Source organism: Sander lucioperca, chromosome 24, assembly GCF_008315115.2.
Source record: "Sander lucioperca isolate FBNREF2018 chromosome 24, SLUC_FBN_1.2, whole genome shotgun sequence".
NCBI classification, from domain to species: domain Eukaryota; kingdom Metazoa; phylum Chordata; class Actinopteri; order Perciformes; family Percidae; genus Sander; species Sander lucioperca.
The window spans coordinates 4,633,797-4,657,185 of record NC_050196.1 but is presented as its reverse complement, the minus strand read 5'-3'; the positions used below and the strand labels follow the sequence as shown (position 1 = coordinate 4,657,185).

Below are 23,389 nucleotides of genomic sequence, written 5' to 3'. Positions count from 1 at the left end.
GTTTTTTGTTAATTAAATCTTTGAGCACAACCTTCTCCTGCCTTCCTGCTTCATCTCTGCGTTTGGGTCCACTATTCCTCGCTCCCCTGTAACAAAAAGGGAGGCAACTTTGAGCTCAACATTACATGTCAAGTCATTTAAATCCTGCACATCAAAACTGGAATCACCCAAGTCATCTGTACTTAATTCATCTAAGGGCTCAAGTACCAACACTATCAATCTGGATACTGCTACAATGACTTTCAGCAGAAAGATTTATGCTTGACCCATTTTTCTCAACTACTTCAGGCTTTAGGTCAGTTTCAGAACAATCCTTATGATTTCTGCTTCTTTGATTTCGGAACGAACCACAAACATTTGTTTTGTAGGAAAACCCCTGAAACACACAAACTACTGTTTCATGTTTTTTCAGGTGCTGCGCTATATGTTGAAAATAGTCTTTTAAATTTGAACGTTGATTGCAATTGCATAAAAGACATTTAAATGTGGTAAGTTCCGTTTGTGAGGATTGCTGATGACATCTTGACAAGTGGCTCAAAAGTGCATTCCAAGTCTTGCAGGTACATGGACAGCTGAAATAGATGCAGTGATAGGAATGGTGACGTCCATAATGTCTCAGTTCAAGCTTATAATGTTTAAGTAGCTCAGATCTTCGTGAAACTGATGTACCACAGTCTTTGCATTTCCACATTCATCAGAAGACTAGGAAAGAAAAAAGTAGACCCACCTTACCAATTTGCCACTTAATACAGTTTACATGATGCAGAATGGTACATTTGCATTCAGTTTATATAAACTGTTATGTTTTTGTCATTTACTTCAGCAGGAAAGCAACGCCTTTTTAAAGCAATAGATATTTCATTTTACTAGTTCATTAGTGAGAGGTATCATTACTTGTCTCCATATACCTCTACAATTGATCACACTATCCAGAAATATGATATACTTTGCAATTATTCAAAAGCTGTAATACGTGAATAGGTTTATACAGTATGAAACACAATAAACTGATGTTCTTAAAATGACTGCAATCATTTAAATCAATTGAAAGGTTACTTAAACTGCATGAAATTACTTACTATTTAACAGTTTGCCTGGTCAAATGAACTTACAGTAAGGTGGGTGACTTTGTGATATTTGTTTTGACTAGAGATGTGACGAGACACTTTCATACTGCCATTCACTATATTATAAATGTAACTAAAGCAATTTTCATTACATTATTACTAATACATATTACATTAGTATGTTAAAATATATATTAGGCTATCGGCTGCATCTCTATTTTGGGTTTTTAATTCGTATATATATACTCCCGTTTATAATTCTGGACGTTTTTTTCCCATCAACTTTTAAAAGAAAATTGACCAGGGTGCATTTTATCAGACATGAAGCCGACACGTTAAATTGCTGTCGGATTAGCACAAACAGACCACTAGCTGTGGCTGTGTAACGTTAAACATATCTGCGGTGGATTAAAGACAAGGCGGGCAGGCAAACATCTGTGACCACAGTCAAACTAATACACAAACTAATAATACACTTTTTAGTAATTTGTTCTTTAGTATTTTACTCCAAAGGTTTATGCCACTTAAAGTTACATGCATTTAAGCTGTCAAATGCAACAAAATGTCGACGTTGACGAGTTTTACCTTCTTCGACTCACTTTGCTCTGCTGCCAGCTCTGTGTGTACGGCGTGTGCGAGCCGCTGTTCTGTCGAAGTCTGTTCCACCGTCAAATAGTATTTCCCTCCTGTTTAAATGCATAGCGACACAACTATGATTAGCAATAAGGTGGTTCAAGTTCAGGTATTGTTAGGGGAAACATATCGACGGAGGAATAGTATTCCACATACAGCTTAATTTACGGTAGCCGCGGTGTTCCCGTCGTGAGGTGTACACCTCCCCGCCCTCGGCAAAAACACATCTAAAGAGCAGAACAGGCCTTCTCCTACTTTTTAAGCATGATTTAAATACGAGCGTTATCATACTACCATTATTTTTTCACACAGAGGCAACAAACGAATCTCACTGTGCATGTGTAAAGAATGGAAATAACTTAGTTTAGCAAACGTTACCTAGCTAGCTAGCTAGTGTTAGCTTAACGCAAATTACAAAAGCAGTTGTAAAGTAGTTGCCCTTCCTTCCGCTAACTTTAAATGAGCATGGAAAACAAACCCTACCATTAAAACAACACAATAAGACTTCTTACCTTGTTTAAATGAGTTTCCTTGAAAAACCAAACAACGTCTTCATTGACATGACATGAAAACCTCTGGTTTAAAGTGAAAATAGAATTTAAGTACAATTGTTGCTTTTCATTTTTTCTATGGGGAGTGAGTGAAAGAGCGAACCGCCATCTTCGTCTCCAAATCTCTGTCTCTTTATTACAAATTTCCCGAATCATGGTATAAAACAATACAACATTCCCCAAGTGTAAACATGTTTCAGTTTCAGTGTCCATTTGTTAATTTCAATTTAAACACTTTAATACAGTTTTCTCTACTCTCCACATATCAGTGGGCAACATCTTTCACACTCACAGAAATCATGTCTTTACAAATATAAATATCAGAGGTGGGACAAAGTCATTGTTATGCAAGTCACAAGTAAGTCTCAAGTCTTTGCCCTCGAGTCCCGAGTCAAGTCGAGTCAAAGATGAGGCAAGTCCCGAGTCGAGTCACAAGTCAAAGCCAACAAGTCTCAAGTCGAGTCCAAAGTCCTACCATTTTCGTTTCGAGTCATTTCAAGTCATTTCAGTTTCAGTGTATGCAATATTAAGAATATTTTCACTGCTTCAAAAGTCATAAGAAAGCCCTTTCTCTCAAGAAACTGAAGTCATATGCTTTATAGCAGTGGTGGGGACGGGGACCCCTGGGTGCCACGAGGGGGTGCTAGGGGGGCCATGGCAAGTTGGCATGAAAAGTATAGCAAAACAAAATAATTGAATAAATTAAATAACTAAAGTAAACCAAATTAAACCAAAAATAAGCTAAACAATATTCCCATTAGTTAAGAACTGCACTATAATAATCTATTGCATCTCTGAACATTACTACTGTAATCGTTATTATTTTATTTTATTACATGGCTTGGTTGAATTCCAATGTAGAATGCGGTCTGTTATTTCTTGATAACAGACCGTTGCCATGAAAAACAGAGCGTTGCTATGGACGCAGTTCGGTTTAGCGGAAGCAATACAATCGTTTTTAAATCAATAAACTCCTTTTTAAATCAATATTTTGTGTCAAAGTATTTATTTGGTAGGTAGCCATGTAATAAGCGGGATAATGTATAGCGAGGCGGTAGTTATAGCGAATACAACCTGATATGAAAAGGGAAGGCCAGGGCTTAATTTGAGCCGGAACACGCCGGATCATGTTCCGGCACCTCCGACGTTGGATCCGGAACCTTTTTTATTGGATCCGGCACCTCCTGTGTCACTATGAAAAATTAGTCGGCTAAATGAAAAAAATAAATTACTGTTTGTGTAGTGTTCAATGTTGTTATCTGTCTTGTTAGTCTTGATTCCCCATTGAAGTTCCACAAAAATCTTGTGTTTGCATTTTCAATGCGTTTTGAGGTGAATTTTCAGGGTAAGACAGAGGGAGGAGAGGGACGGAGGGAGGGGAGACAGAGGGGGGAGAGGGACGGAGGGAGGGGATCGGCACTTCAACAGCTCGGCGCTGCACTTGAAGTGACACAAGCGCTTGTGCTGGTTGAGGATAAAAATGTCAAAAAGACAACAAAGTTTGCTTAACTTTTTCAAATACGCTGGCCAGTCGGATCCCAAACAAGCAAAAATCGTTTTTGCCGATCAAGAATGTGGAGACCACGGTGGGTTTTATGTTTTAATTGTCCGTTGGATAGTTGCTGCTTTTGAAAACGATCGTTCCAGTGTATTTTTTATTTTTTTTTTTACATTTCGCACCGATGCAGTGCACGTTCTGAAATAAAAATAAGCATTGCCCTGATGTAGCTACACACAGCGTTGTTTAGGCTTTTTTAGTCAGAGTCAGAGAAGCATACGTAGGCAGGTGTAATTTTTGTTTTGGTTCCGTTACCTCCAACCCCCGTTTTGAGTCGCCGGATCCACCCCCCCCCCTGCGCTCCGGGACCTCCCACTTTACAAATTAAGCACTGGGGAAGGCTAATGGTGGATCTACTGTGACTGTGTTATGGTAACGTTACTTTAAAACGGACGTTGACATGATGTTGGCGAGGTTTTCCATCTGAGTGTGCTACACTCATGTACCTCATATAATCAGGGTTCAAAAATCCCTATTTTTGTAAGCATGAACCAGCAAGGGAGACGTGTGTTTACTGTCTCGTTGATACAGTAAATATGCAGCAGCTAGTATGTTACGGTACATACATCCGATAAGGTGCTTAGCATTCGTTCAAAACTTACCTTTCTTTGTGCAACTTCAGGTGTCGAACAAAGTTGGACGTTGTGGCAGCTCCGTCTGTAATCTTGTAACCCGCATGTTTTGCAAACTGCAACTCTTTTTTTGTCGACTACCTCGTAATTTTTATAGCCAAACGAAACTATCTTCGGTATCATTTTGCCAACTGGCGCGTTGTTGCTTGTGCTTCATTGGTTGTCTTGCAATGTGCCTGCTTAGATGCTGTCGAATCAAAACAACGTGGGACTACAGTGATTGGATGTCGTGCAGGCAGCGTGCGTGCTCTCTGCATGCATACAGGTGGTGCACATTTTTTTTCCACAGATGCAGATATACTGAGAGCGGCGCGGCCGTGTGAACATTTTCTTCCCCAGTTTTCATGGGAAGTAGCAAGTCTTCTCGAGTCAAAAGGTGCAAGTCCAAGTGAAGTCACGAGTCATTGATGTTAAAGTCCAAGTCGAGTTGCAAGTCTTTGTACATTTTGTCGAGTCGAGTCTGAAGTCATCAAATTCATGACTCGAGTCTGACTCGAGTCCAAGTCACATGATTCGAGTCCACACCTCTGATAAATATCGCTCTTTCTTTAAAGTGCAATAATATCAAAAGGATAAATCATGTTTTAATTTATATATACAGTTGTGTTCAAAATAATAGCAGTCCAACATCACTAACCTCATAAATCAATTTTTTTGGTAGAAGTGATATTTCCACATGGCAAATAATTTACTATTAAGTGTTGTAGAGTCATAGAAAACCAACAGACATGCATGCTGCTTATTCTGTGTAATTAAATCTGTAATTGAAAGGGGCATGTTCAAAATAATAGCAGTGTTGTGTTAGTGAGGTGATTGATTCTGTGAAGAAACAGGTGTCAATTATGGCCCATATTTAAGGAAGGAAGGAAGCAAATGTTGTGCATGCTGGTTATAGTGCATTTCACACTGAAATACTCAGCAAAATGGGTCGTTCCAGACATTGCTCTGAGGAACAGCGGACTTTGATTAAAAAGTTGATTGGAGAGGGGAAAACATATAAAGAAGTGCAGAAAATTATAGGCTGCTCAGCCATAATGATTTCAAATGCCTTGAAATGGCATCCAAAGCCTGAACGATGTGGGAAAAAACGGTCAACTACCATTCGAATGGATCGAAGAATAGCCAAAATGGCAAAGTCTCAACCAATGATCAGCTCCAGGAAAATCAAAGAAGAGTTAAAGTTACCTGTGAGTACTGTTACGATCAGAAGAAGGCTATGTAAAGCAAATCTATCAACCAGAAGACCCCGCAAAGTCCCATTGCTGAAAAAAAGACATGTAGAGATTCTGTGGCCTGATGAGAGCAAAATTGTTCTTTTTGGGTCTAGGGGCCACAGACAGTTTGTCCAACGACCCCCATGCACTGAATTCAAGCCACAGTACACTGTGAAGACAGTAAAGCATGGTGGTGCAAAAATCATGTTATGGGGATGTTTCTCATACTGTGGTGTTGGGCCTATTTATCGCATACCAGGGATCGTGGATCAGTTTCAATACATCAAAATACTTGAAGAGGTCATGTTGCCTTATGCTGAAGAGGAAATGCCTTTGAAATGGGTCTTTCAACAAGGCAATGACCCAAAACACACCAGTAAGGGACCGTTCGGTATTTATGGAATGGACCACCGGAGGAAAATAGGGGAGGGTTATGTCTTTTTATTTTCTGCTGAGGGGAGGGTCATCCAACATTTTTTAGTCTGGGTGGGGGGGGGGGGGGGCATCCAACTTTTTTATTGATGAAAAGAGCAAAATTTCAAAGTGGCTTGTTTGGTGCATATTTATCCATGTAGCTCTCAGTCTATGCCCCCTAGCAGATGGTTCTGACCCCATACGTGGAGTTTGCTGGGGGTGCAGGAGGAGCACTGCCCCCTTGGTGGCTCAAACGGGTAATTGCATTGTTTAAAAAATTAGTGGAATAATTACATCTGGCATGACCAGATATTAAATAAATATCTTAAATAACACAAAACAACTAAATGGTGATAGGTAATACATCTGATTTCATATACTGCTTTGGTAAAAAAAAATTATTACCTGGCTGACGATGGGAGCAGCAGACGCAAAAAAACGAAAATTACTGTTGCACTAGTCTGGACATCTTGCCGTGCCAACGTTGCAATAAAGGTTTCCTAAATGCCATGTATATAAATGTGATGTCAGTTTACTAATTGATTGCGGGTTTTGTGTAGATTTGGACTTTTATACGTTTATTCCACTTTGTTTAAACAGCGAAGTGGAGAGGCCTCGTATGTGACGCTCATATCGGCCTTGCTGGATACACCGTATCATTTACCTTTTTGTGGATCTACTGATCGCTGTGGCTTACTTTGTTTTGTGTCATTGGATTACGGCAAAATACGGATCTTTTTTCTCAACTTGTCTTAACGTTTTATGGTGTGACTGCGCTTGGTTTCTGCGTTTGGAGAGGCATCTCAACAGACTGTAGGTCCAACACTGATTGTTCACTGTTACATTTTAGTTGAATTTAAGCGTCTGTCTATTGCGTTCCAAAACAGCTGTGCCGCGACTGGATTTCATAAGGGCGAATTGTTAAGTTGTTACAATGTAACTTAAAAACTTTAAAAATAAACATATGTGTTTTGGAATATAATGTTCAACTTCGGCAGCTTTACCTATGTGCTAAAATATACAATGACGATAGTGACAAGTCCATAGCAACCAGTGTTGAATTGGTTATATCCCAGCGTCCTTTGCTGAATGGTCTCAATGTTTTATAGTTTTATTTCATATGAATACTAGTTTACTAGAGGAGTAACTTAGTATTTGAAGTAATGCAGTAATGCATGAAGTGTGCATTTAGTTTCCATGCTTATTGTGTTTCCACAACAATGTTAGTGAGTAAATCTACTGAAATGGCCAACACACCATAACAGAGGAGTGTGATGTGTAAGATGAGAATGCAGAGGTTAACTCCTGTATATCATGGCTGTAAAAATCAAATGGTATCTGTATTTCTTTGCTAAGTGCAAACTTGCACGCGAGGGGAGGGTCATGCCTTTTTTTCAAATTGTTTTGGAGGGTCATAGGAAAATTATTACTGACGAGGGGAGGGTCACATATTTTTATGTTAGAGGCCACAAAACTCCTCGGGTCCTTAATTAAATAACGAACAGTCCCTAGGCGAGCAAAGTCTTGGTTCCAGATGAACAAGATTGATGTTATGGAGTGTCCAGCCCAATCCCCAGACCTCAATCCCATAGAAAACTTCTGGGGTGACATCAAAAATGCTGTTTCTGAGGCAAAACCCAGTAATGCAGAGGAATTGTGGAATGTAGTTCAATCGTCCTGAGCTGGAATACCTGTTCACAGGTGCCAGAAGTTGGTCGACTCCATGCAACACAGATCTGAAGCAGTTCTCAGAAATAATGGTTATGCAACCAAATATTAGTGCAGTGATTCAAAGTCAAGCAAACCCTTGAGACATTTTTTCAGTTTATACAGTAAATGTTTGAGTTTGTAAAGAAAAATGCAAATACTGCTATTTTTTTGAACAGCCTAATATTCCTTTTTCTTCACTTTCTGTAAAGGTATAACACAAACTTGATCAATTTTGGTCATGTTTTGATTTGGAATTGAATGTGCAGTGTTCCCAATGCATTGATATTATGGAATTAAAAGCTATTCTAAGGATTTTGAGCATTATTCACTTTTTTAAACATACTGCTATTATTCTGAACACAACTGTATATATATATATATATATATATATATATATATATATATATATATATATATATATATATAAAGTCAAAACATGAATCATCATACACACAGGGATAACTGTTCAACTTATACATTTTAAACACAGACCAGACACCTAATTGCTTCTGTATAACTTCAAGAAGAACTCCCCTTCAAGTTTTAAACAGCATACCCCTCTCCTCTTAACATTAATAATCATTTTTAGCCTGTCAGGATACCTTAAAAACCCGAAATAAAGCATTACCAGGGAGTGAGGACACCAGCACCCAGAATCACACATACAGCCACAATACACACCTGTTAACTAGCCACTAGCGCCATTGTTTACAAAACTCGTTTCCCGCAGTTATAAACGCGGCTCTTTAACTCTGTTTCACATATCAAAAATTCCATAACCAACTCATCACAGCTTCAATACACCATGTACACTTCAGGAGGAAACCGTTTGTTTGTCATTTTTTTTCACCGAGTACCAACCTGGAAAACAGAATCACGGAGTCAGTGAGTGAAAGAGCGAACCACCATCTTCGTCTCCAAATCTCGGGGTGTTTCTCAATCTCAAGAATGCAAAGAACGGACTTGTGTTCTTGGGGAGAACGTTCTTGCTGGTTGTTCTTGGAAGAATGAACCCGCAAGTTCACGAGCACAGAAAACGCTGTTAACAGTTTGAGACGATGCGTTCTTCCTGTTATTGCGCAACAGAGTCTACCAGCAGTGCTCCAAAATAACAGCTAGAAATAAAAACCACAATATAACCACTTTGTATTAAAACAATCTCCGGATAAGAAAACCTCATAATGCTACAACTATTGCAATAATATTGAAAAATAAAACTTATTGAGCTTTAATTTTATTGTTTATGGTTTAGCTTAAACACCCCTTACTTATTTTAAAGAGTGTTTTAGTTTTAGTCAGTTTAAATTAAAAAAAGAAGTAGGCCTATGCACTGGTGTGTCCTAGGTGTCCCTATTAGTGTTATGTGGAATTATCATTTCTATATTATTGTAGTGCACTGTATATGCCCAGGGACAACAGATGGAAATTAGCAATTCAAATTATAAAGGTTGGTGTCTCCCCTTTAGTCTACATAACATGCCAGCATGTTACCACTTTATGTACAACTGTTCATTTATCATACAGACTGAAACTCAGAAAACAAATACATCAAAAAAATATGAACTAAATACTAAATCTAATGTATAGCCTATGTCATAATTTAAACAAGTCTCCCGATGAGAAACGGGTATCTCTCTCTCCCTCAACTCTGCCTGCTGCGCTGTGGCTGTGTGTGTGTGCTTGTGGAGTTTAACTCCGAAAAGGCAGTTAACCACAGGTTCCGGTTAATCTTATGATGGACATGTGTTGATATGATATTTAAACAAACGATCCGTCAATGGCGAAATCTTATTTACGAGACCGGTCCGAGAGACCTCCGGCTTACAGCGGGGTCGCCGAGCGTGACTGTCCGAGTGATGAGCTAACGGCCCCGGCAGGCACAAGCTGACTTCGTAACTTTATGGAGCTTCTCAACTCCGAAAACTTTGGAGCAAATTGTCAATTCGGCAAAGATTTCCACAAGACTGCCTATATTCTAAATCTAAACAGTTCATTTCTCGCCTAAAACATTCTCAGAAGTGAATTTAGTGATGAATAAGATGGCGAAAATTGTTAAAATTGTCCCATTTTTGGTCCGTCTATGTACCAGAAACCTGACCCTCAATGAATGCCAAAATGAATGTTGGGATACGGGTGCTGCCAAGTTCATACAAGTTACCAACCAATGCATCCTCGGTAAAATGGGCGTGTCAAGAACATTTCCGGGAATCTTAACTGTTCTTGGTGAAATCCGAACTCGTGTATTGGGACAGTACTTTGGCAACACGAGATGACGTTTCACAGGGACACAAGAACACAAGTCAATAGAAGAACACAGATTGAGAAACGCTCTCTGTCTGAGAGAAGAGGGAGGTGTCCGTCACCTGGGCAACGTGGTGCAACGACACCCGCACTTCGGTTCCGCTTTCTTTGCTTCCCCCCCTACATTAATATTGTTTTACACAATAAAAATTGAAATTCTACTAAACGCTATTTTATTGTTATCACATAAGGGTGTATCACACAGGCATTATTTTTGTGTGTGTTGTGCGTCCTTCCAGGAACTAAAAACTCCCAAAACAGGGTCAGGTACAGACATGTGGGAAGTGACCGCTGCAACCTGGCAATTTTATGAAGATATGCATAAGGTGTTGGGTGCCAGGCCCTCACTCGACCCTCCTGTGGTGGGGGCATCCTTTTATGAGGATCCCACGCCAATCCTCATGGTATGTAATGCAGTACATTTTGTGGTCTGGAATTTCAGAATAGCAGAATGTTAACATGTTCTTATTGTAATGCTCTCTCTCATATATATATATAGAAACTTCATTTCCACATGACATGGTCCCATCCTGGATTTCCTCACTCAGGAGTCCAAGAAAGAGCAGAGGCGCCACGAGGAGCGCGAGGCCAAGACAGAGAGGTTCTTGTGCCTCTTTGAAAAGATGATAAGCTGTATTTTTTTTTCTTGTTTTGTGGTTCTTTGTTGAGTTTTATACATTTGAGTGCCTTTTTATATACTTAACAGTACACAGAATAACGTCCTGTTTTTATTCTTATGTTAAGTGAGTGTTGTACTTTGAGAGCAAAGATTAACCGGAGTCAAATTCCTTGTTTGTTTGCGCACAGCTGGCCAATAATGCTGATTCTGATTTAAGTTATGGTTCTATTAGTTGATAATGGTTCTCTAATATACTTTTTTTTTAAAAGTAGCATTTAAAAAAAGTAAAATGGCAACAGAAGTTCATCAGAAACTAGTTTTCTATAACAGGCAGAAACTGTCCTTTAGTGCTACAATCTTAAATCAAATACATTTTGTTTTTGCCCATTATGTTTACTTTATTGGGCAATTAAGACAGATTTTTGTTAACAAAGAGTGTTTGTGAACATCAATGACATTCAAAACAGTGATAACTGAAACAGATATACAACACACCATGCAGTGTGTATACAAATTTTTATTGCAGACCTAAGTAGTACACGGATAAGTTCATATCCACCACCACCAAAATGAACATAAAAGAACTATAAAATATATACATGCATATGGCACTGTTCAAAAGAGGGCTGAAGAAATGTGTTCGATCAAACAGTTCAGGGCTTAAAGTATTCCGGCCCCGTGCCGGATCTCCGGCGTGCGGCCGTGAGAAAAAAATTCGTGCCGTTTTCTCAAAATTAGTTTTTTGTCATTTTCCAGTATAAACATCTCAGCCTATGTAGCACCTATGTACACCAAACTTTCCAGTTATACACTTAGCAGTATTCTGAAGATATCTTCAGAGGGATTTGTTAATACATCATTCCTGGCCTGATTTATGTGTCATTTTAATCCAAAAATATGGCGAAAATCGATTTTTTAAGGCTATGGAAAGTATATTTTGATTTCCTAGGTAATGAAAGCAGATATCCTGAAATCCCTCTGAAATTTTGTTTTCATCTTGTATGTAAACAAAATGAAAAAATAATTTTGCACCAGGCTTTATCATATGTTCAGAACTATCTACTGAAAATACATGCAAAATTGCGCATATTTAATGAGATAATGCATAATTAAACATACAAATTTCAAAAACCTTTACATTTTTTTTCATATACTCAACTGAGGAAGTTTCATGGAGATATCTATTATTTTAAAATTTGACCCTATTCACCTGTAGTGTCTCACCTTAAACTGCACTGTTACTTGTATTTTTGTACATTATTCAAATCATAGCCTATTTTCTTTTCATGACCGTTTTAATTGCTCTTTATTGTTGCTTGCCCTAAAACCTCCATGTTGTCAGTCACTCACCAGGGCATAGAAACTACTGTTGGCGCTGCCTGTCTCAGAGAAAGTGCAACGTTAACAGCACCACGGCCACTTTCGGCTCGACATTATATTATATTGCAGCAAACAGTGTCTGTGTGAAGTTTTGAAAAGTATAACCACACTTGCAATCGCTTAATTGGCGTGAGTCACTTTGACTTGAACAAAAACGCAGACATGATGTAGTTTGCTTGAGTTTGCTCCGTCTGTACTGCAACTGAGCTCCGCTCTCTGTCAACATGCAGAGAAGACATATAACCTTGCAATTACGCGCTCTCAGGAAAGGAAATGTGGCACAGTTTAATTTAACGGAAATCTGTCCTCGGTAGTACCGACGTGATTTGGTCAGTACCCAAAAAAGTACAGAGTTCGGTATCCAACCTTAACAGGGATGTCACAGTCCTTCAAACTTAGGAGTGAAGACTGGGGAGTCTGCTGGGAGACTGAGTTAGGTGGCTGTTCCTTGTGACTACAGAACGGCTGCCATGTATGAGAGGGCTAGCATTGTATGCAATTTCCTAATAAGTCCAGTTAATTTGCAAACATGAACAAGTTCATATTTAGAGTTCCACGGATCTAAACAGTAAAAACATTTTTTAAAACTTCATTTAAGATACGTCATTTTAAAACCTTAAATTCTAATTATTGGATTTTAGACTTTTTAGGGGGGGTTACATCGCATAATACTTTTAGAGAATTCATTAATTTCCTCTCCTTCCAGACTGGATCTCCACGCAACACGTCTTAAAATACGTGGATTCTCATGTGTTTCCTTAAATGTCCAATCTCTATGAAAGTTTTCTTGCAGATAGAGCAGCCAAATGGTTTCTCTCCTGTGTGGATTTTCATGTGTCTCTGTAAATGTGCACTCTCATTAAACGCTTTCTTACAGACTGAGCAGCTAAATGGTTTCTCTCCTGTGTGGATTTTCATGTGTCTCTTCAGCTGTCCACTCTCTATAAAAGCTTTCTTACAGACTGAGCAGCTAAATGGTTTCTCGCCTGTGTGGATTCTCATGTGGTTCTTTAAATGTGAACTCTCTATGAAGGTTTTCTTGCAGACAGAGCAGCCAAATGGTTTTTCTCCTGTGTGGATTTTCATGTGTCTCTGTAAATGTGCACTCTCATTAAACGCTTTCTTACACACTGAGCAGCTAAATGGTTTCTCTCCTGTGTGGATTCTCATGTGTTTCTTCAGCTGTCCACTATCTATAAAAGCTTTCTTACAGATGGAGCAGCTGAATGGTTTCTCTCCTGTGTGGATTCTCATGTGTTTCTTTAAATGCCAACTCTCTATGAATGTTTTCTTGCAGACAGAGCAGGCAAATGATTTCTCTCCTGTGTGGGTTTTCGTGTGTCTCTGTAGATCTGCACTCCCATTAAACGCTTTCTTACAGATCGAGCAGCTAAATGGTTTCTCTCCTGTGTGGATTCGCATGTGTTTCTGTACATTTCCACTCACTGTAAAAGCTTTCCTACAGACTGAGCAGCTAAATGGTTTCTCTCCTGTGTGGATTCTCATGTGGCTCTTTAAACTTCCCCTGTCTCTAAAATCGTTCTTACAGACTGAGCAGATAAATGGCCTCTCTCCTGTGTGGATTCTCATGTGTGCCTTTAAATTTCCACTCTCTGTAAAAGTTTTCTTACAAACTGAGCAGCCAAATGGTTTCTCTCCTGTATGACATCTCATGTGTCTATTTAAACTTTCCTTCACTGTAAAAGTTTTCTTACAGACTGAGCAGCTAAATGGTTTCTCTCCTGTGTGGCTACTCATGTGTGTCTTTAAACTTCCATTCCGTGTAAAAGTTTTCTGACAGACAGAGCAGCTAAATGGTTTCTCTCTTGTATGAGCTATCATGTGTCTCTTCAGACTAAATCTCAAATCACTGATAGGGACTTCATTATTTTTCATAGAGTTTAAACCTGACTGAGGTTCTCTGGTCTCCTTCCAATCAACACTGGCATCAGTCTCAGGTTTAGAAGAGTCTCCAGTCTGGTCATCAGTAGCTGGTTGTAAATTTGTATCTGGATCTGATTTCATGGCTGGTTCTGGTCCTCCACAGTCCTCTCCACCAGTTTCTGTTTTTATCTCTTCCGTTTGTCTTTGATGAAGCTGTGAGAACTGAGGTTTCTCTTCATCATCTTCACTCTTCACAGGGACCAGAGTGAATGTGAACTTGGTGATATCAGCCTTCTCCAGCCCTTGAAGCTGCTCTTCATCCTGACTGATCCGGAGTTCCTCCTGTTCCTCTTTAATGTGTGGGGGCTTTGTGTCCTCCTGGTCCAGACTGGAGCTCCACTCCTGCTGATGTTCTTCACCAACAATCACTTTCTGGACATCTGAAGGTAAAGTTGAAACACAAACTGACAGCTATTAATGTGAATCTTAACAATACTTTGATGAGTAGCTCTATTCACTTTCATAATAGGGCTGTCAGGATTTTAAATTCAATCTTTGATTTAAAGATTTTTTTTCTAGCAATGACACTCACAATAACAAGGGGGCAATGCAATATGAATTACAGAGGGTCAGCTGAATGCACCATGAAGTCCAGTCAGAGCCAACCAGCTTTAACAATTGTTTTACATAACTCACAGGATGACAAAATGCTGTCACACTGGTAGCTCAAAAGAAGAATGAGGATTGTCCAGTTCTGATGTTTCTAGGGATGCAACAATTATAGACTCTGTTGGTATGATTATGGTCTGCAAAATAATCATGGTTTCATGATTGTTACGCATTAATCATTTCACTGCTAATGTATGAAATCACATGAACACTGTAGATTATAATTTGTTATATATTGCTGCCTTTTGAAAGAGAAATAACAGTAACAGTCTTGAATGTTTTGAAAATGATTATATGATCAACCTTCATTTGAAAAGATTAGAGACTAGAGGTAAATCAGTCACACCACAACCAAAGGCCAAGTTGGCAACAACAGTATTGTCCTTATAGGAACACGTCGACTTATTGGGAATTTAGTTTATTCACCGTAACCCCCAGAGTTAGACAAGTCGATACATACCCTTCTCATCTCCGTGCGTGTTGTAAGGCTGTCTGACGGTTCCAGTGGCATCAGGCCAGCACATAACATGCAGGTGAATGGTTCCAGTAATCTTACTGCTCCGAATAAGTGACAAAATAACGGCAACATGTTCCGTTTACGGTTAGAAGATGGCTATGTCTCATGTTACGTTGTTTTTTGTACACGCTGTGACTCTACAAATCACAACATGTAAATAGGAACATGGTGGCGTTATTTTGTCACTTTTGTCACAATTCGGAGCAATAGGGTTACTGGAACCATTCACCTGCATGATCTGTGCTAGGCTAAGCTACCGGTGGAGCTGTCAGACAGCGTTACACCACGCACGGAGATGAGAAGGGTATGTATGGACTTATCTAACTCTGGGGGTTATGTTGAATAAGCTAAAGTCCCAATAAGTCGGCGTGTTCCTTTAAGAAGAAGTTGGACCTTTTTATGGCTAGAAGCGGCCCTGCTAGCTGGTGCGTGTTAAACTTGGAGGAGCTGCTAGACAAGATGCACCACTCATGGGGAGAATAGCAGCATGTTGCCAATGCTGGATAAGCATTTATTTACAAATACTGAGTCACTTGTCAGACAATCGGGCGAAAACGCAGGTCTTTCCATTTATTGTGAATGCCTGCGACACAAATTTGTGAATGATTCCTTTTTGGAGAAAAGCAACCCAACGTCACCCTATGGTGGACAATTAGGTTACCGCTGATCATTCATGTCAGTCTGCTTTTCACTTACCAGGAAACATCTTTGCCTTTACCGCTGCCACAAAAAGTTTTAAACACTATGAAGGTAAAAAAACCAAAAAAACAAGCCCTGAACTGGCCAGGAGTTTGTGGTGATTGTTTCCTGCCATCCTTAAGAGCAAACTGCAGTTCCATTTTGCTTTGTGTGCCGATTGGCGATTGTTAATCAACGATTGAAGGAATGGTCGGTAAATGGTTTTTATGTGCATATATTAAAGTGATTTTAACTGACTTAGTATCAGAACTATAATATCTACAGCCTGCAATCCTCAATTCAGTTTAAATTATTTTGCATTAACTTTTGAATGAAAGCGCAATCACTTGCATTTCATATTGCCATGGTTTTTTGGTCTCTTCAATTGGCAATTCAATGTGCCAGCGCTTCCACTTCACTCAAATCCAGTCATCAACGCCAGTCAAGGCCACTTCTGTTCTCAGTGTCCGGTAAGTTTACCGTTATACCTTAGATAACGTCCATACTGTCTGTTCAGCATAGACTTTAGACCTTATCAGTAAATTATTGCAGTGAGACCGTTGTTGGTAGTTTGTGTTTATTTACATGATATGGGATTACAATTTCACTTGGTCTTTGACAGGCTATAGAACGAGAGAATATAACGTTACAGTTGGTAAAGGCTTCCCATTGACGCTTCCTTGACTGGTGTTAGGTTGATCAGGGGTTGAAATGCTTGTGTGTTTACCTCAGACATTTTTCTGCCTTAGCTGTTGTCACTAGCGTTGTAAATTAGTGAGCAACTAGCAGTAAACATGGCTAACTTTAGCAAAGTTACTTTGCTTTTGTTACCCTCGATTGTTAGCAAGCTACTAACCCAGGGTAATGCTAAATGTAATGCCTCATGTAGATAAACACAAAATTCTAGGCTGAACAGACAGTATGGACCTTATCGAAAGGTATAACGTTAAACTTACCGAACAAGGAGAACAGAAGTGGCCTTGACTGGATTTGAGTGAAGTGGAAGCCCGGGACTGTCAGTCAGTAAACTAGGAAGTGATGTCCTAACTTAAGCCCCGCCTTGATGAGACGTCTGACATTGCCAACTGAATAAAACTGGGGGGCGCTGTTTCGCTGGCACATTTAATTGCCAATTGAATATAGAGACCAAAAAACCATGGCAATATGAAATGCAATTGATTGTGCTTGCATTCAAATTTTTACGCAAAATAATTGTAACTGAATTGAGGATTGCATTGAAACTTTGCATATTGAATTGTCAATTGTAAAATACATATTCAAATTGAATGACAAAATTGCCGCCTAGTCCAGGAGGAGGTAAGAGCAGTTGTCCAGGAGGAGAGAACCTGCAGGACAGTGGGAATGAGGCAACAGGGTGCCTGGATACGATGGGAGAACACGATCGAGAGGAAGGTGACATGGGCAGAGCTGTGGAAGGCAGAGCCACAGCAGATTTCTCATCTCAAAGGCATTGGGAGAAGGAAGGTACAGGTGGAGACATAACCAGGAGCTGAAGGCCATCGCTGAAGCCATTGCTGCAGGAGTCGAGTGGGCCAAGCGCTCCCATCCCTCCAAGCAAGCCATCGCCATGAAAAGTTTTTTTTTTGAAAAGGTGTACCTGCATTATTATGCCATTATCGTTATATTAGATGAAAATGGTCTCAGAACAACAATATTTGTTATCGTGACAGGCCTAATATCAGCTGTATCAGCTCTGTTTAAGACTACAAAGACGTGCATGGAGGCTCAAATTCAACCACGTTGTTTATCGGAATAAAGCAATAAGCAGAAGGAAACTCCGCTAGCTGCTAGGCTAATGTAAAGTGCAATGGTACTGCGGCGTTAATGTTTCCACCTTAGCTAAGAATAGAGAAATGTCTATGCCTTACTTACCGTGTATTATATTTAACGTTACCTGTAGAAATAATTCATAATAATGGGAGACAAACTAGAAATCCCCTATATATTTAACAGACTGTCCATTCTCTTGTCCAAAGCTGAAGTGAAGAGCAACTTGAGTTTTTTTCTCCATAATCTCTTGAATATAGGATAGAAGACAGCCAATGATAACTAAACAACAGTTATTGTATTTCATTGATTATTATGGGTCGGCTGTGGCTCAGTTTATGTTGGCTTTAGTCCCTCCCAAATTGATAATTTTGTAGATGCTGCTACGGCCTGCCTACGCACTACTTTAGACTCGGTTGCTCCTATCAAAAAGAAGATGAAGAAGAAGAAGAAGGAAACTAGCACCTTGGTATAACTCCCAAACTCGTAAATTAAAACAAATCTCATGAAAACTTGAAAGTAAATGGCGTTCCTCCAAACTGGAAGAATCTCGTGTAGATTGGCAAGATAGTCTGAAAAATTATAGGAGGACCCTCAGAAATGCCAGATCAGACTATTACTCAAAACTAATAGAAGAAAATAAGAACAACCCAAGGTTTCTTTTCAGCACTGTAGCCAGGCTGACAGAGAGTCACAGCTCTGTTGAGCCATCTATTCCTATAGCTCTGAGTAGTGATGACTTTATGACCTTCTTTAATGATAAAATTATAACAATTAGAAATAAAATTCATCACCTTTTGCCCACAGCTTCTAACAGCTCACCATTGGGCACAGGAGGGCTGGAGAGACCGATAAGACCTGACACATACCTAGACAGCTTTTATCCTATATACCTCCAACAATTAATGTTAAGGGTCTCTTCAGCTAAGCCAACTATCTGTCTCTTAGACCCCATTCCAACGAGGCTACTTAAAGAAGCACTATCCGTGGTTAACACCACATTACTAGATACGATCAACATGTCTTTATTAACAGGTCATGTACCACAGTCATTTAAAGTAGCTGTGATAAAACCTATTCTGAAAAAACCCACCCTCGACCCTGAGGTCTTAGCCAACTATAGACCTGTATCTAACCTCCCCTTTCTCTCCAAGATCCTTGAGAAGGTAGTCACTAATCAATTGTGTGACTTTCTACATAGAAATACTCTATTTGAAGACTTTCAGTCAGGATTTAGAATGCATAATAGCACAGAGACGGCACTGGTGAAAATTACTAACGACCTAACTGCTGCTGACAAAGGACTTGTCTCCATACTTGTCTTATTAGATCTTAGTGCTGCATTCGACACTATTGACCATACCATCCTCTTACAGAGACTGGAACATTTAGTTGGCATTAAAGGAATCGCACTAAGCTGGTTTAAGTCCTATTTCTCTGAGTGATCCCAATTTGTTAATATTAACGATAAACCCTCCAAGTACGCTAAAGTTAGCCATGGAGTTCCTCAAGGCTCGGTGCTTGGACCAATTCTATTCTCCTTATATATATGCTTCCTTTAGGCAATATTATTAGGAAACACTCAATTAACTTTTACTGTTACGCAGCCGACACCCAATTATATCTGTCAATTAAGCCAGACGAAAGCGGTCAGCTAAACTTCAAGCATGCATTAAAGATATAAAATCCTGGATGACCTACAATTTTCTGATGTTAAACTCAAACAAAACTGAAGTTATAGTGCTGGGACCCAGGCACCTCCGGACCTCATTATCTAAAGATATAGCTACCTTAGATGGTATGGCCCTGGCCTCCAGCACTACTGTCAGAAATCTAGGAGTTATTTTTGATCAGGATATATCCTTTAACGCCCATCCCAAACAATCCGCAAGAACAACCTTTTTCCATCTTTGTAACATTGCCAAGATTAGGAACATCCTATCTCAAAACGATGCTAAAAAACTAGTACATGCATTCGTTACTTCCAGGCTAGACTACTGTAACTCCTTACTATCAGGTTGCTCAAATAAGTCCCTTAAGACTCTCCAGCTGATCCAGAATGCTGCAGCACGTGTTCTGACAAGAACTGAGAAAAGAGACCATATTTCTCCTGTACTAGCTTCTCTGCATTGGCTTCCTGTGAAATCCAGGATTGAATTTAAAATCCTTCTCCTGACCTACAAAGCTCTAAATCAGGGGTCACCAACTGGCGGACTCCGGTTCAAAACCGGACCGCAGGAGGCTTCCATCCGGACCGCGAAGCCTTTTGACGCAACTGGGAAATATATGTAAATGATATGGGTATTTATTTTGTCAAAAAAAAGGAATTTTCAACAGGCAGAACGAGGCCAGCTCCGTAGAGCTGTATGGGTCCTGTGACAGCCTGCGACTGTTTGTTGCCGTTGCTAGGTTGCAAAAACACGCGGGAGAGACGCGAGCTGACCGAAGGTACATAGGTACGCAAAACGATAGAACATGGCATTACCAAAATAAAGAAAGGTTGACAGTGAAAACCCAGTCTTCAGAGATGAGCGGACAAAAAATATGCGTTTAATCTTCCTGCTATGAGTTCTACGAGGCTGGTGTGCCTCATTTGCACGGAGTCTGTTGTGATTGTCAAAAGTGGAATTGTTAAACGCCACTGTGAAACTAGACACAGACACTTGGAGAAAACTTAGCCACAGCAGTCTGAGGTAGGGCTGGGCGATATGGAGAAAATCAAACATCATGATATTTTTGACCAAATACCTCGATATCGATACCGCAACGATATTGTAGTGTTGACTATTGGTGCTTTCACAAAATATTTACACAATGAGATTTTTGATAAATAATCGTCAGTAACGTGGATATAATGACTAAGTGGGTAAAGGCAAATAACAGAACAGCTAGAACAGTCTGCTAAGTTCAGAAAATGACATCACTTTACTGTAATTCAGCCTTTAAAACCAGCCAAAAGACAACACTTATGTCATATTGCAATATTACAATATCCAAAATCTAAGATGATATCTAGTCTCACATCACGATATTGATATAATATTGATATATTGCCCAGCTCTAATCTGAGGTCAGGACACTGAAAAGCAATGTGCCCAAAGCTCAATAACAGCGATCTATAGGAGTCCTGTCTCACTCTCCCACAGTGCAACAGGGGGCATGTGGGTTTGTTTTTCCATTCATCTTATGCTTGTTAAATATAGGTACTGTGTTTTTGCTTTTTTTTTTTTTTTTTTTAGCTAGGAAGCTTGTACTTCTATCTTTAACCCTTATGTTGTCTTCCCATCAACCATGAACCTTCCGGGTCTAAATTGAAAATGATCTATTTTTGTCGCTCTTTTTCAATGCTTTTGACGCTTTCTAAAAACGTTGTCACTTTTTTTTAACACTTTTAATTCATGGTCAATTAACCTAGTTAATATGACATTTTACCTAATTTTTGAGTTTAAAAAAAAAGCAGAAATTATGAATTATTTTGCATAATAGTTAAGATCAGAGGATGTTGAGTGAATCACAGACTGGTATCTGTCAAAGTTTAGTCAGGAGACTGTTTTGAAACCATTGAAACTTTTTTTTTCCTTTTTTTTTTTTTAAAATGATATAAAATTGAATAAATCCATGTTATTTTTTGGGCAATTTAGTTGAAAAAAAACCAAACATATTTTCTGTTGTGTTGTCACAACACAAGGGTTAAGTGATTATTAAGCTCAGATCAGCCTAAAAGAGCACGTTATTTCGTTTTCCTTTTGAGGAGGAGTTATTTTTTATGGACTGAAAGGAATATTTAGATCTAAAGGATTTATGGCACTTTTTATTTCATCATATGCAGTGCATGTGTACCTCTTTGAGTTTAAAAATGTTGACTAAACTGATTCCTTTAGTATTATTAGTAGTATTATTAGTATATAGTATATATTTGTAGGTGTTGAATTCTTCGGACCTCTGCAAGGGCAGACTTACTGGACCTCTTGCAATTTAAGTTGAATACCCCTGCTCTAAATGGTCAAGCACCATCATATCTAGAAGAGCTCTTAGTACGTTATTGTCCCATTACAGCACTGCGCTCCCAGAACTCAGAGCTATTAGTGGTTCCTAGAGTCTCTAAAAGTAGAATGGGAGCCAGAGCCTTCAGCTACCAGGCTCCTCTGCTGTGGAACCAGCTCCCAATCTGGGTTCGGGGGGCAGACACCGTCACCACATTTAAGAATAAACTGAAAACCCTCCTCTTTGATAAAGCTTATAGTTAGGGAGTGAGGAGTTGCAGCGTACGCCTAGACCGGCGGGGCAGGGTGTACAGCTGCAGACACAGCACCCCTGCTTCTATCTGCTTCTCCTCATAGTCATCAGATCTACCTATCATATAATCAATAAAATAGTGAGAGTAGAGGGAGGCAGGCCATACAGGCCGATCCGGCAGGGAAGAGTTCTAGCCCGATCAGGCTCCTCTCTTCAGCCTGCCTCTCTTAGTTATGTTATTATAATTCTAGACTGCTGGGGAAGTTCCTTCCTTCCTATGACACAATGAGCTGCTCTCTCAACTCTCTCTACATTTAGTTCCTTTGTGTGCATCCTTCTCCCAGAAATGCTTGTTACTAACCTAGCTCTGGGGAGTTTACTCCCCAGAGTCCTTATGTTTCTTCTTCACCCAGAATATTGCCTTGGATTAGGGTGGCACCAAGACGTGGGTCTTGGGTGCAGCTGTTGCTATGGACCTGCTACACCCTGCTACGCTCTGCGATTCCCTGCAGTGTCCGGCTGCGTCCTGCCGCATGCACCCATGCTCTGTTGTGCCACATTACGCCCTGCTGTGCCCTACTATGATATGAACTACCATTGTAGTCACTGTTACATTGTCTTTGTGACTATTATTGCCACTGTTCATCACACCCCCAACCGGCACCGTCAGACACCGCCTACCAAGAGTCTGGGTCTGCCGAGGTTTCTTCCTGAAAGGGAGTTTTTCCTCGCCACTGTCGCAATAGCTACTGCTAATGCTTGCTCTTGAGGGAATTACTGTAATTGTTGGGGCTGTCAGCATTAACGCGATGAGATTAAAGACAGAGCATAACGCATTATAATTGCTTTCATCACGTTAATCGCGTGCACCAAAGATTCTTTATTTTACACAGTGGTGCTGTTACAAAATGATCTTTGCAACGAAAAATCGCTATGCTCTAGAATCTTTGGTTGCTACTATTTTGACCCTTTGAGGCACCTTTACTTGTTGTCAAGCTGACACAGACACAATCTACCTCCTGCTGCAGCAATGGAGACGCACAACACAGTTCTAAAAATGGTGTGTTTTACTTTAAAACACTTCCAGGTTCCGTCGACAAGTCAAAAGCAATATGCGACTTGTGTGAAATGGAACTAAAATATCACCGAAGCACTTCAAGTTTAAGCCACCATCTACGAGCTAAGCATGCAGCTAGTACAGCTAATCAGGTTGATCCTAGCGGACTCAGGCAAAGCACTATTTTGGAGAGTGCAAGTCACCACAGACCTGTGGATGAAACCAAATCAAAAAAATTAACTGAAGCGCTGGCGAAATGGGTGGCAACTAACTGCAGACCAGTAAACATTGTACAAGACTCGGGTCTTGTAGACTTACTACGGTTGGCATGTTCGGACCAGTCACATACATTGCCTTCGCGGGGGACAATAGTTGCATGCATACATAAACAGTGGCACTCATAAGTTTATGAACCCATGCTAAAGTTGACTAAAAAGTGGAATAAAAAAAAATCACTTTGGAAATTGAAAAAATTAGGAAA

General features: G+C 39.8%; 2 protein-coding genes across 4 annotated transcripts in view; both read right to left on the bottom strand.

Annotated features, from left to right (window-relative positions):
- The window catches only part of LOC116058583 (zinc finger protein OZF-like), a 228,922-nt gene that overhangs the window by 101,325 nt on the left and 104,208 nt on the right, over positions 1–23,389 (bottom strand). The gene's annotated exons all lie outside the window — the stretch shown is intronic.
- LOC116058579 (gastrula zinc finger protein XlCGF57.1-like) overlaps positions 11,864–23,389 on the bottom strand; it is a 20,259-nt gene continuing 8,733 nt past the window's right edge. The window contains exon 2 of one of the 2 annotated variants that reach the window (XM_031311464.2): positions 11,864–14,415. In XM_031311464.2, coding sequence (XP_031167324.1) covers positions 12,809–14,415 — 1,607 coding nt within the window. In that variant the 3' untranslated portion in view covers positions 11,864–12,808. The remainder of the gene's footprint in view (positions 14,416–23,389) is intronic. The other variant, XM_031311465.2, reaches the window with a different exon arrangement.